A 16817-nucleotide genomic window follows, 5' to 3' on the forward strand; every position below is an offset into this window, starting at 1 on the left:
TGCAGGCTCAGAGGCACTTTGTCAGGGACCCCTGAAACGGCCAGGGGCTCTCCCAGGACACTGGTCCCCGAACTTCAGGGCAGAGTCCTGGGGCAGAGAGCGAGGGCCTGTCCTGGTCTGGCACTCTGATCTGACTTTGATTGACCCCCTCCGCCTCTCCTCCTGTCTCTCTCACTTCATCATTGTCTGTGCCTGCCCGTCTTACTCTCCCTGACCTTTCAATATACTCTGTCCCTGCCTCTCTGGTCCTTCTGTATCGCCATCTCTGTCTCTGGGTTGGTCCCTGATGGTCCTTTCTGTAGGGATCCATGGGCAGGAAGCTATGGGGTAAGGGATGAGTCCAGTTTAAGGGGAGGCACACCTTGCACACCACACTCGGCCACCCCTGTGCCCTCCCGGCACACCCCACTGAGAGTGCCCCCAGTGCCCGCAACTCCCCTGAGGCCTTTTACCCAACAGAGCCACAGCCACACGCAGCCAGGCAAGCTGGAGCCCCCTCTGGAGCCACTGAAGGAAACAAGCCCGAACCCGGGACCAGCCCTAGCTGAAGAGACACTCCCATGCCCGCACAGCCCAGAGCCAGCCCTCACGGCTCCCAGCCACCCCAGTGCCCACAGCATGGCCATTTCTCTCCTTCCAGATTGGCATCTGCGGCCGCACAGGCAGTGGGAAGTCCTCCTTCTCTCTCGCCTTCTTCCGCATGGTGGACATGTTCGAAGGTGAGCCGTGTGACAGGCATCCCACAGCCACCAGACGGGATCTCAGTCCTGGGTTTGCTCAGAAGTCGCAGGAGGCCCAGCCATCGCTACCTTCCTCTGCATCCTCATTGGGACCCATGTCCAGGCGGACCCTGTCCGCAGTGCCATCATCTCCCCACTCCCTGGTGCCCCGCCTGTGACACTGTCTGCACACAGGGCGAATCATCATCGATGGCATCGACATCGCCAAACTGCCGCTGCACACCCTGCGCTCACGCCTCTCCATCATCCTGCAGGACCCCGTCCTCTTTAGCGGCACCATCCGGTGAGCCCCTACCCCACTGCCAGGCCCACCCCAGCCCCAGGCCCAGCTCCACTCCTCTAGATCTGGGCAGAGAGAGGAGGGAATGGCAAGGCCAGGGGCAGCCCTGCTCCAGCTCTGGCATGAAGGGTTGGCACTGGTTCTACAGAGCTGCACCTTCATGCCTTTCTCTTTCCTGCTGGGCCCAGGTAGGGGTCTCCCACTCCTCAGGCTTGGGATGCTTTTCTTCCTACTCCCACAGCCAGCAGCTTGCTGCCCCCTCCCAGACAAGCCCCCAAGTCAATCGGGTCCCTCACTGCTCCCTTTTCCAGCCTTGCCCACTGCATGTACCCTGGGAATGGAGCCAGGACCCTGCTCCCCTCCCGAAGGGCTTTGTGTGTCACTCTCCAGATTTAACCTGGACCCAGAGCGGAAGTGCTCCGACAGCACGCTGTGGGAGGCCCTGGAGATAGCCCAGCTGAAGCTGGTGGTGAAGGCGCTACCAGGAGGCCTTGGTAACTACTCCTGGCTGAGCACTGGCCAGGCACTCACGGACACCTGTAAAGGCTAGGGACGGACGACTCACACCCACATCTTAACTTCACCCAGAGTTTAGAGTCTAGGGTCTGGCAGGACCCCAGAAACCATTGAGTTCTACCTCTTACCATACAGAAGCTCAGAGAGGTCATGTGACTTGTCCCAGGTCACACAACTGGTCAGTTCAGGATCTGGCCCCTCCTGCAGGGCACAGGGGGGACAGTAAGGGTCACTGTGACACAAAGCTTGCAAGTCCCTGATACCATGCCCTGCCTTCCCAACCCACCTGTTTGCCCTGTTCCACCCTGAGGAAGGAGAGACCGACTCAGGGATCACAGGCACAGCTTATTCATCAAGGCTACTGAGAAGAGTCTGTCCCCAACCCGGCGGGTGGGTTGGGGGGTGAGCAGAGCCTTGGTGTACCTGCTGCAACCCCTGGGGCAGTGGAGGCCGGTCAAGCCTTGGCTTCAGAAAATTACCCCACCATGGCCCACACATATGCCTGATGTACACACTCTGCTCACACCTCCTCCCAGTACTGCCCAGGGCCACAGCCACGCATAACTGCAGGGCATGCTCTTCTCTTTGTAACTCCTGGAATTCCCGTGTTGTGTAAAGTGCAGCCACCCTGCACACACCTCTACCCATGATACACACCTACATGTTAGCTGCTGTACACACGTTCCCACACAAGCCACTCCATCCACTCAACTCACAACTCAGGGTTAACTCAGAGCTCCCTGGGGCTGTTTTCAGATGCCATCATCACGGAAGGCGGGGAGAACTTCAGCCAGGGCCAGAGGCAGCTGTTCTGCCTGGCCCGGGCCTTCGTGAGGAAGACCAGTATCTTCATCATGGACGAAGCCACGGCTTCCATCGACATGGCCACGGTTGGTGCTGGGCACACCCATGGGGCCGGGGTCTTGCAGAGGGTTTTCAGGGGGTGTTAGGGAGAAGTTCAGAAAGTAGTCTTGAAGTTCAGGTTGCCTTTAGCATCAAGGATCATTGGGGCAGAAAAGACAAAGACTGAGGGACCCTGATTTCAGCTAGTCTACAGTTCAGTTCAGTCGAGTTCAGTTCAGTCGCTCAGTCATGTCCGACTCTTTGCGACCCCATGAATCACAGCACGCCAGGCCTCCCTGTCCATCACCAACTCCTGGAGTTCACTCAAACTCACGTCCATCGAGTCGGTGATGGCATCCAGCCATCTCATCCTCTGTCGTTCCCTTCTCCTCCTGCCCCCAATCCCTCCCAGCATCAGAGTCTTTTCCAATGAGTCAACTCTTCTCATGAGGTGGCCAAAGTACTGGAGTTTCAGCTTCAGCATCATTCCTTCCAAAGAAATCCCAGGGCTGATCTCCTTCAGAATGGACTGGTTGGATCTCCTTGCAGTTAGTCTTAGGGCATGTTTATAACACACATATACACAAGCTGCACAGGGACCCACAGACTTCACACCGATCCCCCACCAGACAGCACATCCAGACACACAGCCTGCATGTACGCACACATGCACACACACAGCTGAACTCCCAACAGGCAGAGCCCAGCCCCTGAATGCTGGGAAGCAGGTTGGTCCTGCGGGGACTAGAGCCCCAGGGAGGGGGCAGGGCTGGGTTTGGGGTCACATGGGAACTGGGCCAGTAGCCAGGCCAGACCCCACCCCCTGGGCAGGTAAGCCAACAGCTGCTGCTCCCACCCGGCAGGAAAACATCCTCCAGAAAGTGGTGATGACGGCTTTCGCAGACCGCACCGTGGTCACCATCGCGGTAAGGGGCCCACTGATGGGGTGCAGGGGGGACACCCAGAGAGAGGGCTGGCCTCCTGAGGCTATCATCAGTGGGGCAGCCTCTGGGCTCACCTGCACCTGGTAATCAATAGAGCGCCCTAGGCAGTGCAGGGCAAGCAGTCTGGCAGGCTTGCAAGGAGTCTGGATTGCAGGATTTGGAGTGTAGGAGGGTTTGCACCCACACTTCCCTCAGACTTGCCCTCTTTCTCCAGGTCCCAGGGTCCACCCCTGCCCCAAGGCCCTGTGAACTAGGCTAGGGTTACTTTTCCAGAGCAAATGGGAGATGCAAGTGTTGGGGATCTCTGAGCAGATCTGAGACCTGGTGAGGGAGAAGGTGGCATTAGTGGATGGAGGGTTTGGAGTCCCACCTTGGGAAAGGGCAGTCACCATGGAGACAGGACATTCTGGCCACATGCCTGCTCCTCCAAGATGCAGGAGGGATGCCTCAGTGGCCCCAGCCCTGCCTGCACCACCCTGACAGCCCCTCCTGCCTCGCCCAGCACCGCGTGCACACCATCCTGAGCGCAGACCTGGTGATTGTCCTGAAGCGCGGCGCCATCCTTGAGTTCGACAAGCCAGAGAAGCTGCTCAGCCGGAAAGACAGTGTCTTTGCCTCTTTTGTCCATGCTGACAAGTGACCTACCACAGCCCAAGTGCCATCCCTGCCGCACCCTCCTGCCTGGATTTTCTAACTGTAAATCACTTGTAAATAAAGAGATTGGTTATTTCCTACTGGAGGCCAGAGGTCGTGGGTCTGGTGGGCAGGGACTGGGGTGGGCCATGGGTCCCATGGGTCCAGTCTGACTTTAGCATCAAGTAGACCTGAGGGAGCTGTGTGAGTGTGGCCGAAAGCACTTTCCTCATCTGTGAAATGAGGGCTGTCTTCATCTGCTAGGTTGTGTTCTGCCGTAGTAAAACACCATAGCCCGGGTGGCTTAAACAGCAGAAATTTACTTTGACAGTGCTAGAGAGTGGAGGGAGAAGGCAATGGCACCCCACTCCAGTACTCTTGCCTGGAAAATCCCATGGATGGAGGAGCCTGGTAGGCTGCAGCCCATGGGGTTGCTAAGAGTCGGACACGATTGAGCTACTTCAGTTTCCCTTTTCACTTTCATGCATTGGAGAAGGAAATGGCAACCCACTCCAGTGTTCTTACCTGGAGAATCACAGGGACAGGGGAGACTGGTGGGCTGCCGTCTATGGAGTCGCACAGAGTTGGACACGACTGAAGCGACTTAGCAGCAGCAGCAGCAGAGAGTGGAAGTCCAAGATCAAAGTGTCACAGGCTTGGTTTCTCCCGAGGGCTCTCTCCTTCTAGCTGCATCTTCACATGGCCTTTCCTCTGTGTGCACACCCCTGGTCTCTCGTTCTCCTTATTAGGATACTAGACATATTGGATGAGGCTGTACTCCTGTGGCTTCATTTAATCTGATTACCTCTTCACTGGCCCTACCACACTGGAGGCTCCAACATATGAATTTTGGGGGGATGTAAGTCAGTCCATAACAAGGTTATAGTATTTTTGTGATTATAACATCAGATAAAGTGGCAGATCTCCATACAGTCTGGTCCCTTTTCCTTCTTACTTTAATTCTTGGGTTAAAATTGTGATCCAGGTACCCTGGATCAGTGCATTTTGATTACAAATGACAAGAACCCAACTCAGAGTGGCTTTTAAAAAACTGGAATTTCTTATCCTATGTGACTGAGAAGATCAGGAGGTGTACTACTTCAAGCATGGCTGGATCCAGGTGTTTGCCACCAGGGCTGATGGATTCTGTCTTCCTGTCTCGCCCATGACGGATGGCTACTAGCACCTGCGGCGTACATCCTACCCCTCTGAAAAGGAGAGGGGCCTGAATCACATATCCCCCACTCCATCCCACACACAGGGACATTCAGAAGTAGGGGAAGGGTGGCCCATCAGAGGGAAAGCACAGTACCTATACCACAAGTCAGCCAGGTAGTGACTGGAAGATGCTGGGCGCAGACACTGGGGAGACTACAATAGTTGTCCTCAGACTCCACAGGCATCATGAGACAGGAGTGCACACCTGTTCTGGCAAGAGAGGAAGTGCCCATTTCCATATTGCTTTATTATCATTTTATGTTTCCTTTAGTACTAGCTGTACTGAGTCCTGGGGTGCAGACACAGGCATCTTGGACCTGCAGCCTTGTCAGTTGCCAGGGGGTCAGAGTCAGACAATGTAAGGGAAACCCAGCAGTCATTGGAGAGGGGCCCAGGACAGACCCTTCTGGCTGTTGTAGGAGCCAGAGGAGCTCAGAAGGAAGAGCTCTGTCAGGCCTGGCAGGGTGCCTGGGAGAGGCAGGATTGAAGTTGATCATGGGAAGGGTAGGAATTTTATGTAAGCAGAGAGGTAAAGAAAAAGGCCCAAGAGGGGGAGGGAGAACAAGATCAGAGAGCCTTGAATGCCAAGACCAACCCAAGGTCTGGGACAAGCCTATGCACAATAGGAAAATGAAGAAGGTTTCTGAGTGAGAAAGAGACCTGACAAATGCAGTGCTGGGGGCAGATAAGTATGAGGAGGTGATGGATGGAGCACAGCAGGAGGCTGAGCCCTTCGGGTGGGGAGCAAGCCTTCCTGCAAAGGGAATAGCTGAGGCCTCGGGGCCACCCACGTGAGGCAAGTCCTAGCCTTTCCAGCTCTGAGATGACTCAGAGATACCACCAGGGGCCCAGCAACTCCCTCCGCTGGGAAGGAGCAGAGTAGAGCCTGAGGAGGGAAAAAAGGGTTCCCAATCCTCGTGTCTATGACTTCCCCGCCTCACCGAGGGATTAAAGGAAAGTAGCATAGACACGACTGAAGCGACTTAGCAGCGGCAGCAGCAGCATAGGCACCGGGGCACATCACAGCTCACACTGATGTCTTGCAGAGATGCCCAACGTCATCTTAACCTAAATCTCTCTATAGCACCCCTGATGGTCCACCAACCATGATATGGACACCCCACAGATGAGGGTCATCTCTGGTTATTAGAACTGACTTTTCCATACATGCATGATGATTCCCTGGTGGCTCAGACAGTAAAGAACCCGCCTGCAATGGGTTGGGAAGATCCCCTAGAGAAGGGAATGGCAACCCACTCCAGTATTCTTGCCTGGAAAATCTCATGGACAGAGAAGCCTTGTGGGCTACAGTCTATGGGGTCACAAAAGAGGTGGACATGACTGAGTGACTAACACTTTCTTTCGCTTTCTTTTCCATACATGAAATCAAAGCCTGCCTCTGTTCCACTCCGTGTCTATACCAATTCTATATTTTGAGCCACACAAAATAACTAGTCCATCCTCCTTGGACACCAGGGGTTTCTGCAATAGAACACAAACTCCCTGGGAAGGCTCTCCAAGTCTTCTTTTCTGATGGCTGAACAGCTGTAGTTGCCCCAGAGAATTCCTGTGTACCTCTGTCTCCTTGAGCTCCCCTCTCTGCTCATCCTGTTTTCCCCTCCCCATCCTAAGCATTGCATCTCTGGTCAGTTCAGTCGCTCAGTCATGTCTGACTCTTTGCAACCCCACGGACTGCAGCACACCAGGCTTCCCTGTCCATTACCAACTCCCGGAGCTTGCTCAAACTCATGTCCATCGAGTTCGTGATGCCATCCAACCATCTTATTCTCTGTCGTCCCCTTCTCCTCCTGCCTTCATCTGCACCTCTGGTAACACAGCCCAAATCATGCTTACCATGAGTAGTAGAGGGGGCCCAAGCCACAGAACAACCCGAGGTAGATGCCTGCAGTAGAAACACCATTCCTCTTCAGGCCAAGACCTTGAGCCCTCCCTACACCCCACACACACAGTGCCCAAAACAGCCCTTTGACACAGCTCCTAGACCTAAGTGCCTCCCATAACCTAACGCAGACAAAATCATGTACCCCAGGAGGTGTAAAGCAAACACCAGTAGCTTAAGCGAGTGCGTGCTCAGCCGTGTCTTTACAACCCCATAACTGTGGCCCGCCAGGCTCCTCTGTCCATGAGATTTTCCAGATAAGGATACTGGAGTGGTTTGCCATTTCCTTCTCCAGGGGATCTTTCCGACTCAGGGATCGAATCTGCGTCTTCTGTATCTCCTGGATTGGCAGGCTGATTCTTTACTGCTGAGCCATCCGGGAAGGCGCCGGTAGCTAAAACTCCCTTTAAAATGCAGGGGTGGTTTTACAAGGATGGGTCACGACTGAAGAAGATGCAACCACCCAGGCTTCTGGGCTTAAGCATCCAGCATTCCCTTTAGTGGGTGTTAAACTGTGTTTCTACACCTACTAAGGTACTTTTTTTTTCTAAGGTACTTTTTTTCCGGGGAGGAAATCCGTAGCTTTTATCAGATTCCCAAAGAATCCGTGACTCAGAAAATACTAAAAAGCATCGCCAAGGAGAAGTGGTCTGTTGAGAAGTCCTCCGGCCGCCTAATCTGCCCCCCGCCCCAGTACCAGGTTGGTGACACAGCTCCTGTATCTCCTATCGCGGGGAACCCACAAAGCCCAGGCAGATACTGGCACAACCGAGGATGGGAAAATTGGAGTATGAGAGCCAGGACAACAGGGCATCTGTCCCCAGAATGGGAGATCGGGTCGCGACTCCCTTCACTCCCCTCACCCCGCCCTGATTTCATAGTGTGAGGGCTGGGAGGAACCTCTTCGGACCATCTGATTGGGCAAAGTCCCCAAGCCCGACCGAGAGCTCCGGAGAAGGCAGGCGGGGGAGGTGAATGGCGAGGGGCGGGGCCTGCGCCGGTGCCCGCCCGCCCTCCAGCCCAGGAATAGGTCGGGCTCCCCCTGGCGGCCCCCGGCCCCTACTCCAGGCCCCGGGCGCCCGGTGTCCTCAATCCTCTACCCCGCCTAGCACTGGTCGGTCTCCGCGGACCGACTGACGGACAGACGGGCCGCAGAGCGACCCGCCGCGGGCGCCCGGGCAGCAGGAGGGGGCGGGGAGGCGAGGACTGCGGCTTGAGGAGCAGGAGCAGGTGCCGTGGCGACGGGCGGGCGGGGCAGGGACGGAGCGGCGGGCGGGGGCGCGGCGCCGGCGTGCGTGCGGCGGGCGCGGGGCTGGGAGGCCGCGACTCCGAGTTGAGCCCCGCCGCGTCGCGCCGGGGCGAGGGGATCTGGAGTGGCGCCGGGTGGACTGGCGACTCTGGAGGGTGCAGGATCCCAAGGAGACAGAGAGGACGAGAGCTGGAGGGGGATCGCAAATTGGCGAGAGCGCTTCGTCGGGTGGGGTAGGAAAAGAGGGAGCGTACCTGGAGGGGAGACCGTGTGAAACTGGAGCTTGGAGGGGAGCCCAGGGCGGGCATGGGCGAGACGGGAGACACGGTGCACGTTGTGTGAGGTCTGGTCAGTCGGTAAGATCCGGAGGTGTGACTTTCCCAGCTGGGAGAGGTGGGTTGAGAAGATAGGCTCGGTGGGGAGAAGGGGCCCTAGGAAGACGCCTAGGGGTCGCCAGCGGGTGGAGGAGAGTTGGGATCCAGCGCCAGGTGGCGAACAGGCAGAGCGGAGGTGATTGAGTAGGCAGTGGGGCAGGTGGGCTGAGGTGAGAGGCTGGTATAAGGAAGTGAAGCAGGGGCCAGGTGGAGGTGAGGATGAGTCGAGTCTAGCTGGAGAGGCATCTCAGAAGTAAGACCAGTGCAGACAGAGTGGTCCCAGGGCGGGAACCCCACACTAGGGAGAAGGCTCAGTCAGGGGTTGTCTCCCTCCTCCATGGGGGAGGCCTCTACCTGGTGGTCCCTGGAGCCATGCTGTCCCGCAAAGGCATCATCCCTGAGGAGTATGTGCTCACGCGATTAGCGGAGGACCCCGCAGAGCCCCGGTACCGTGCCCGTGAGCGGAAAGCCCGCTTCGTGTCCAAGAACGGCAACTGCAACGTGGCCCACAAGAACATCCGGGAGCAAGGCCGCTTCCTACAGGACGTGTTCACCACGTTGGTGGATCTCAAGTGGCCATACACGCTGCTCATCTTCACCATGTCCTTCCTGTGCAGCTGGCTGCTCTTTGCCATGGTCTGGTGGCTCATTGCCTTCGCCCACGGTGACCTGGCCCCTGGCGAGGGTGCCACTGTGCCCTGTGTCACCAGCATCCACTCCTTTTCGTCTGCCTTCCTTTTCTCCATTGAGGTCCAGGTGACCATTGGTTTCGGCGGGCGCATGGTGACCGAGGAGTGCCCTCTGGCCATCCTGATCCTCATTGTGCAGAACATCGTGGGGCTTATGATCAACGCCATCATGCTGGGCTGCATCTTCATGAAGACGGCTCAGGCCCACCGGCGGGCCGAGACCCTCATCTTCAGCAAGCATGCAGTCATCGCCCTGCGCCACGGCCGCCTCTGCTTCATGCTGCGCGTGGGCGACCTCCGCAAGAGCATGATCATCAGCGCCACCATCCACATGCAGGTGGTGCGCAAGACCACCAGCCCTGAGGGTGAGGTGGTCCCCCTCCACCAGGTGGACATCCCCATGGAGAATGGTGTGGGGGGCAATAGCATCTTCCTGGTGGCCCCGCTCATCATCTACCACGTCATTGACGCCAACAGCCCGCTCTATGACCTGGCGCCCTGTGACCTGCACCACCACCAGGACCTTGAGATCATCGTCATCCTAGAAGGTGTGGTGGAAACCACGGGCATCACCACCCAGGCCCGCACCTCCTACCTGGCCGATGAGATCCTGTGGGGCCAGCGCTTTGTACCCATTGTGGCTGAGGAGGATGGCCGCTACTCCGTGGACTACTCCAAGTTTGGCAACACTATCAAAGTGCCCACGCCACTCTGCACAGCCCGCCAGCTTGAGGAGGACCCCAGCCTGCTGGATGTCCTGACCCTCGCCCGCGGGCCCTTACGCAAGCGCAGTGTGGCCGTGGCCAAGGCCAAGCCCAAGTTCAGCATCTCTCCAGACTCTCTGTCCTGAGCTCTGCTCCCTTGGGCTCCCTCTTTATGTGTGCGCACGCCAGTGTGGCATGGTATGTAGAGTGGACATGGTGTGGGCCCCTCGGCCAGGCCAGGACCTGGTGTGAGGCTGGGCCCTCCAGCTCAGCCTCCCTGCCTGCTGCTCACCCAGGGTGTTACAAAGCACTTGTCACTACTCTATTTCTGGCCTCAGCAGGAGCCTGCACTGGGTTATTTTTGTCCCTGCTCCTCCCAGCCCCAACTCAGGACTGGCTTGTCCCCTTCCCCTGCCCCAGACTGACAGAGCTGTGGAATGGGTCAGGCCCTAAAGTTGGGTCTTCATCTAGTCCTGGGCCCCCACGACTGACTGGCCGCAAGGTGGGCAAGGTGGCTGGGGAGAACAGGCGCCAAATTGGAGGCCCGCTGCCCTGTTTCTGTGGCCCCAAGAGATGCCTGTGGTGAGGCCCCAGGCCCTACTTGGTCCCTGAAAAAGTGATGGCCGAAAGGGTGGGCCTGGTCTGCTAGGGAGGGCAGGCGATGAGGGAGCACAGTCGAGCTGGAGGGTTGGAGATGTGGAGCCCCCGCCCCCCGGGCAGGCTCTGCAGAGAGGAGATGGCACTGAGGGGCTTAGCTTTCTGAGCCCTGCTCAGGCTTGGGGAGGAGCGATAGGCCTCTTGCCTCTGACCTCAAAGCTTCTTTAACGGGGCTACATGGCCCAGGGCTGCTGCACCTGCCTGTTCCCATTCTGTCCCCCACCCTGGGAGGCTGTGGACTGAAAGAGGCTGAGAGAGACGGGGGTCCTGGGCCCACCACAGGCCTGGCTCCCCACCAGTGGCTGCCACTCACTTTGTCAAGAGGGTGGCCTTAGAGAGCCTTTGGATTGCTAGGAAAGGAAATGTTGGAAAGCACAGGATGGTGGGGGTGGGTGAGGTCCCTGAGGCAAAAAGGTCGTTGATTGTGACCGGCTTGACCCCAAGCCAGACTCTTGGAGCAGTGCTACGCGTACTTGCCCAGAATTCTGCCTTCTTTGTCGTCAATAAAGCCTACCCCTTTGTGACCTAAACTCTGGGCTGTTCTTGCTGGTGGGCAGGGAGGGCAGGGGCTGGTCGCTGCCAGCCCACATTTCAGAGGCTCTGCTAGCTGGGAGGCCAGGAAAGGGACCTGGGGTTGGGCATCTTCTGCTGTTCAGGGACACTTCCCTTCTCTGCCTCCGGTAGTCCAGCCCTGCCAGCCCGTCTGACCATCTCGACTGGGGACTCATCAGGCTTACAGCCCTGAGCCCTGCCTCCACTCCCAGGGATCTGCTGGAAGGCTGAGGTGCTCAAGGAAGGAGGCGGGGATGTCACCGGCCTTAGTGGGGCGACTGGAGCATTAGCTCTCAAAACAAGTGCTTTCGTTCACACCCTGAAATGAGTCCTCAGACTTCACCTGACCTAACTTCTCTGTACTTCAGTTGTCTCATCTATAAAGTGGGGCTACTAATAGTACCCACCTCATAGAATTGCTTTGGGAGTAAATGAAGAGCACATGTCAAATGCTTGAGTGCCTCGTCTATAGTAAGTGAAGTGAAGTGAAGTCGCTCAGTCGTGTCTGACTCTTTGCGACCCCATGGACTGTATCCTACCAGGCTCCTCTGTCCATGGGATTTTCCAGGCAATACTGGAGTGGATTGCCATTTCCTTCTCTAAGGGATCTTCCCAACCCAGGGATCGAACCCAGGTCTCCCGCATTGTAGACAGACGCTTTTACCGTCTGAGCCACCAGGGAAGTCCATAGTAAGTACTCAATAAATGTTAACTGTTGAGACTGCTGGTGAATCAGCTACATGGTGAGACAACTGAGCAAGTGAACACCAAGAGAGAAGGTGCTATTATACGTCCCCTAGTGAGGAGTTTCTCTGCCTGGACTTACCTTCTACACTGTGTCCCCATCCAGGTCAGACCCTGATGACAGGGGCTGTGGCAGCACCTATTACCTGGGCTTCTTTCTCTATCTCAACCTACCATGTGGTCACCAGAGTGGTCTTATTAAAAGACTTCATTCTCTCCAATGTCAAGTGCCTCCAGTTGTTCCCCATTCCCTTCTGGTCAAGGCTAGACCCATAACCAGTCATTTCAGGCTTTGCCTGACTTCTAGTCATTTCAGCCTACTGTTCTCTGGCCAGGACCCTATGTAACCACCTACCACCCTGGCAGCCTCAATATCCCCTCCCTGCATACAACATTGATCTTCCTACCTCTGAGCTTTAGATGATGTTATTCCCTTTGCCTGGACTGTCCAGGCCTCATCTCTCCCTGTGGAAATCTATAAAAGTCCAAGCCACCATGATGCCTCCTTGAAGCCTCCTCTGATTCCTCTAGAAAGTGATGGTCCTGTCCCTTCCTCTGTGCTTGTGGGCATTCTACTTTTGCCAGTGTGTGTGGGTCTGTCTCCCCATTCCCAAGTCCATGGCTCCTTGAGATCAGGGACTGTGCCTGATTGAGCACTGTGACCATCTCTGAGTAAGTGCTGAATGAGTGAATGATGAATAATGTACAGGACAAGTCAAGGTCAATGGTGCAGTGTGAGGCCCGTAGAGGGCTTTGGTTGCATCAGTGAGAGTTTGTCCCAGGCTATTCCAGAGGCAGGGCTGAAGGACTATGGAGCTGCTGGTTCAGGCTCTAAGATGCCCCATCCCTTCTGCTGCTGCTGCTAAGTCGCTTCAGTCGTGTCCAACTCTGTGCGACCCCATAGACGGCAGCCCACCAGGCTCCCCTGTCCCAGGGATTCTCCAGGCAAGAACACTGGAGTGGGCTGCCATTTCCTTCTCCAAGCCCCATCCCTGTACCCACAGAAACACACCCCGCCCCCCCATCCGAAAGCTGATTTTTTGCTGTGCTGACTTGTTTCTGGCTTAGAGGAAGATGAGAAAGCTGTTCAAAGTTGGCCCAGGGTTCTGCGGACAGTACCTGGTTCTTAGTCTAAAGACTCAGCTTACCTGTCTTTAAGACCAGAGGAGGTGAGACTCACTAATGAGAAGCATCTGGGCAGCACCTTCCTTGGGGACCATTCAGAGTAACCTTCCTCCACTCCATACACCTTTAAACAGCTGGCGATAGTGAAATGGCAGAACTGAGGGCTTAGCGCCACCTGCTGGCCACAGACAAGACCTCCTTGATCCCAGAAAATCAGAATCACTGCTGCTGCTAAGTCACTTCAGTCGTGTCCGACTCTGTGCGACCCCATAGACGGCAGCCCACCAGGCTCCCCTATCCCTGGGATCCTCCAGGCAAGAACACTGGAATGGGGTGCCATTGCCTTCTCCTAGTCCTAGGCTCTTCACCCTGTGAGATCCCTAGCATTTAGGCTTAACTCAGGGAAAAGCTGAAAAGCTCCAGGCATGGAAACAGCAGCTACAGCAGACCTCCTTTGACCACCCCACAGAGGTTCTTGTCCACCAACAGTGCTCCCATCCTTTGGGGCCACCCATCTCTTTAAGGCACTTGTCTAACTACAGACAGAAGAGCTCCCCTGACGTCCCCTCAGCCTAGCAGGAAATTCTGTGAGAATTGTTTCTGAGATTCTGCCTCCAGGGCATCATGTGGAAACAGATGGAGCAGTCTAAGCTCGTCCACACCCCGTGTGCAGATCCTGCAGAAAGGATGCGTCTCATGTCACTGTGGTCCAGTGCTGAGGAAGGCGCTCCTCTCCCAGTCTGCAGATGAGGAAATGGGATTGGACTCAGGGGTCACTTGCTAAGATCATACAGCTAGTAAGTAAGACAGGCCCAAGATTTGGGCCTGAGTCTGTCTCACACCAAAGCTCTCTCCCTTCCCACCGCTGCACGATCCCAATGACCTGAGCATCACCTTTTACTAGGGTTGCCACCTTGCTCTCGGTTGTCAAAAACCACCACCGGCAAACAGATGTCTCTAGACCAAGAACAAGAGGGAAAGCATAACTCAGGAAGGTCCCAGATTTGAGACTGATGCCGACTCACCTGTGTCAGCCCAGATCATGTCCAAACACCAAAGGAGCCAGAGGGACTGCTACTGAGTCCAAGCTCATATTGCTCGCCACACGAGAGGCCAATAAATCAAGAGACGAGTCGTTGGGGCAAGGAATAGCGACTTTATTTAGAAAGTCAGTAGCCCAGGAAGATGGTGGACTCATGCTCCTCAGAACCATCTTGCCTGAGTTAGAATTCAGGCAACAGGAGGAAGTAAAAATCAGACATCTTTACTGGTTCTGGTCATCCTCCAGAGGAGATGTGTTCATTGCTTCCTTTCTGCAGTCATTCATAGGTCATCAGGATGTTTCCTTTGAGCTAAACAAAGGTATTTTAGCTCAATACTTGTTACCTGGAAGGCAGGCTTCCCAGGGATGGGCCATTATGTATAATTCAACCTCATAGGCAACAGCCCTTTATTGGTTAATTTGTAATAGAATACAAAGTTTCTTTCCTATTGGTGGGGAAGACACTTTTTCCCGCTGGTGTCTATGAAGAACACTCCATCTTCTGCCTTCTTCATGTGGACTGGGGTCCCTACCTTGCAGGCTCCCCCAACTCCAGCCAGTCAGGTGGCAGTGCAGACTGACATTGCACATCTCCCATCCCTGTCTCCAACTCACACAGGTGTTGTGACATGTGTCCTGGGTCTCAGTCCTGAGCTCAGCAGAGAAGGGAAGCCAAGCCACCCTCTTCCAGTAGTGGAACTGAACTGCTAGGCTGGAGAAACTAGCCTGCTTAGACATTCTGAAAAACTGCTCAGGCCTAACGCCTCTGGGTTTGGTATCTCCAGCCAGTCACCACTCAGCCCACCTGTGGCCCACCTAGGTGGCCCTCTGGTCTTTCTGCTACGGAGGACTCAGCCAGTTTCTACGAACCCACTCTCCTCGTGCATCATCCTCTCAGCTCTGTCCTGCTCTTGAGTTCCTCTCCAACATCTTTTCTTAGGGAGAACTTTCCTAGAGTGCTTGCTGCAAAGAGTAGCTCTGGATCCCCATTCATCTCTGGGTTCACCTCTGAGGTCTCCCCAGGGCCTGTGTCAGACACCTTATTGTACTAAGACATGCAGAAGACCTGGAGGAAGAAGACATGATTGCTGCTGACCCCAGATTAGGGTAGGCTTGAATAACAACAGATATGTTCCAACTTGAAAGGAGCTGGGGAATGGCCAAACAATGGGGTTAGAGTCAGAACTGGGTTCCAGAGGGTGGCTTATTGCATTAGAACCCAGAGTATTGCTGTCGCGCTGTATCCTGCTGACTATACCAGCTGTCCTGCTGTAGCTCACTGTGTGCACTGCTGAACCCAGAGTAGGGGACGCATGAACTAAGAGGCTGGAAGAAGATGCAGAGAGCCATAGGAACTGCAGACACATTTATTCTCTCCTGACTGGCACAGCACCCATGGCAGCAGCCATAACATAACTTTAGCATAGCCGTAACGTAACCTTAATGCAGCCTCCAGGGCTTTTCAGGCGGAGCTTATATATACTTACAGGACAAAGCAGCCTGTGGCCAAGAAGTACCTCGTGACATGCATGCACAGAGCTATAAGTGATCTCAGCTCTTACATAATCATTTGCCAAACGTGGGGCAAGAGTGAGAGGCTGTGGACCGAGAGAGCCTGACTACTGCCACCGCCAATTGCTCTTTCCCTACAATTGGCATCCTCTCTGCCAGGTACACCTGGTGGGGCATTGTATATCTTCATCTACCTACACCCTACTCTATTTCCACTCTGGAGTGATGTGAAAGGCAGGCCACCTAAACTGGCCACCTTAGGTACAGAAGTGTAAACTTCTGTCTTTCCACAGTCCTTAGGTTCTTCCAGGCACTGATGTCAATAATTGAAGCAGTGATACCAAGTGCATATGCAACTGCACAATTCATTACAGAACCCTGCTTCTACGTACTCTTACTTCACTTGACCAATTCCAGTTTTTCTCATTATGCCATTGTTATTGGGGAAGGGAAGATCAATAAATACAGGAAACTCCAGTACTTTGGCCACCTCATGAGAAGAGTTGACTCATTGGAAAAGACTGATGCTGGGAGGGATTGAGGGCAGGAGGAGAAGGGGACAACAGAGGATGAGATGGCTGGATGGCATCACTGACTTGATGGACGTGAGTTTGAGTGAACTCCGGGAGCTGGTGATGGACAGGGAGGCCTGGTGTGCTGAGATTCATGGGGTTGCAAAGAGTCAGACACGACTGAGCGACTGAACTGAACTGAAATCAGAGGGAAATAAGCACAGTTCTGACTGAAACTTTGATACAGGTCCGCTATCTGTGAAGGGAGGCAGAAGGGATAAGTGAGGGAGAACATCGCATTAGCTTTCAAGTAAGCTTGAAAACTATAGCAGATGCCTGAGATGCCATAGCTGGAACATGGTCGCTAAGTACCCTCTTCACAGCAGCCTCTCTCTTGAAGGGGGTCTCAGCAGCACATCTCCATGGCAACCATGCTTTTGGATTAAAATCCAGCTTCCAGAAGAGCTGTATCAGTCAGCGTTCGCTGTGAAACAAGCCACTCTATTGCTTTATTTTTCAAGTGGCTTTGAAAAATAAGTCTCATGCACTCAAGAGTCAGCTCTGTTGGCACTGATGATCTTAG

General features: G+C 55.0%; 2 protein-coding genes across 2 annotated transcripts in view; both read left to right on the plus strand.

The window, feature by feature from the left end:
* ABCC8 (ATP binding cassette subfamily C member 8) overlaps nt 1-4002 on the plus strand; it is an 80748-nt gene extending 76746 nt beyond the window's left edge. The window contains exons 34-39 of the mRNA XM_052652230.1: nt 641-719; nt 915-1023; nt 1411-1514; nt 2293-2426; nt 3243-3305; nt 3826-4002. Of these exons, the coding sequence (XP_052508190.1) occupies nt 641-719; nt 915-1023; nt 1411-1514; nt 2293-2426; nt 3243-3305; nt 3826-3963 (627 nt within the window). The 3' untranslated portion in view covers nt 3964-4002. The remainder of the gene's footprint in view (nt 1-640; nt 720-914; nt 1024-1410; nt 1515-2292; nt 2427-3242; nt 3306-3825) is intronic.
* A 4365-nt stretch (nt 4003-8367) lies between these two features.
* Nucleotides 8368-11291, plus strand: KCNJ11 (potassium inwardly rectifying channel subfamily J member 11). The gene has a single exon (XM_052652579.1). The coding sequence runs from the start codon at nt 9070-9072 to the stop codon at nt 10234-10236; it is 1167 nt and encodes a 388-aa protein (XP_052508539.1). The 5' UTR covers nt 8368-9069; the 3' UTR covers nt 10237-11291.
* The last annotated feature ends 5526 nt before the right edge of the window (nt 11292-16817 follow it).

This window comes from Budorcas taxicolor, chromosome 15 (assembly GCF_023091745.1).
Source record: "Budorcas taxicolor isolate Tak-1 chromosome 15, Takin1.1, whole genome shotgun sequence".
Classification (NCBI taxonomy): Eukaryota; Metazoa; Chordata; class Mammalia; order Artiodactyla; family Bovidae; genus Budorcas; species Budorcas taxicolor.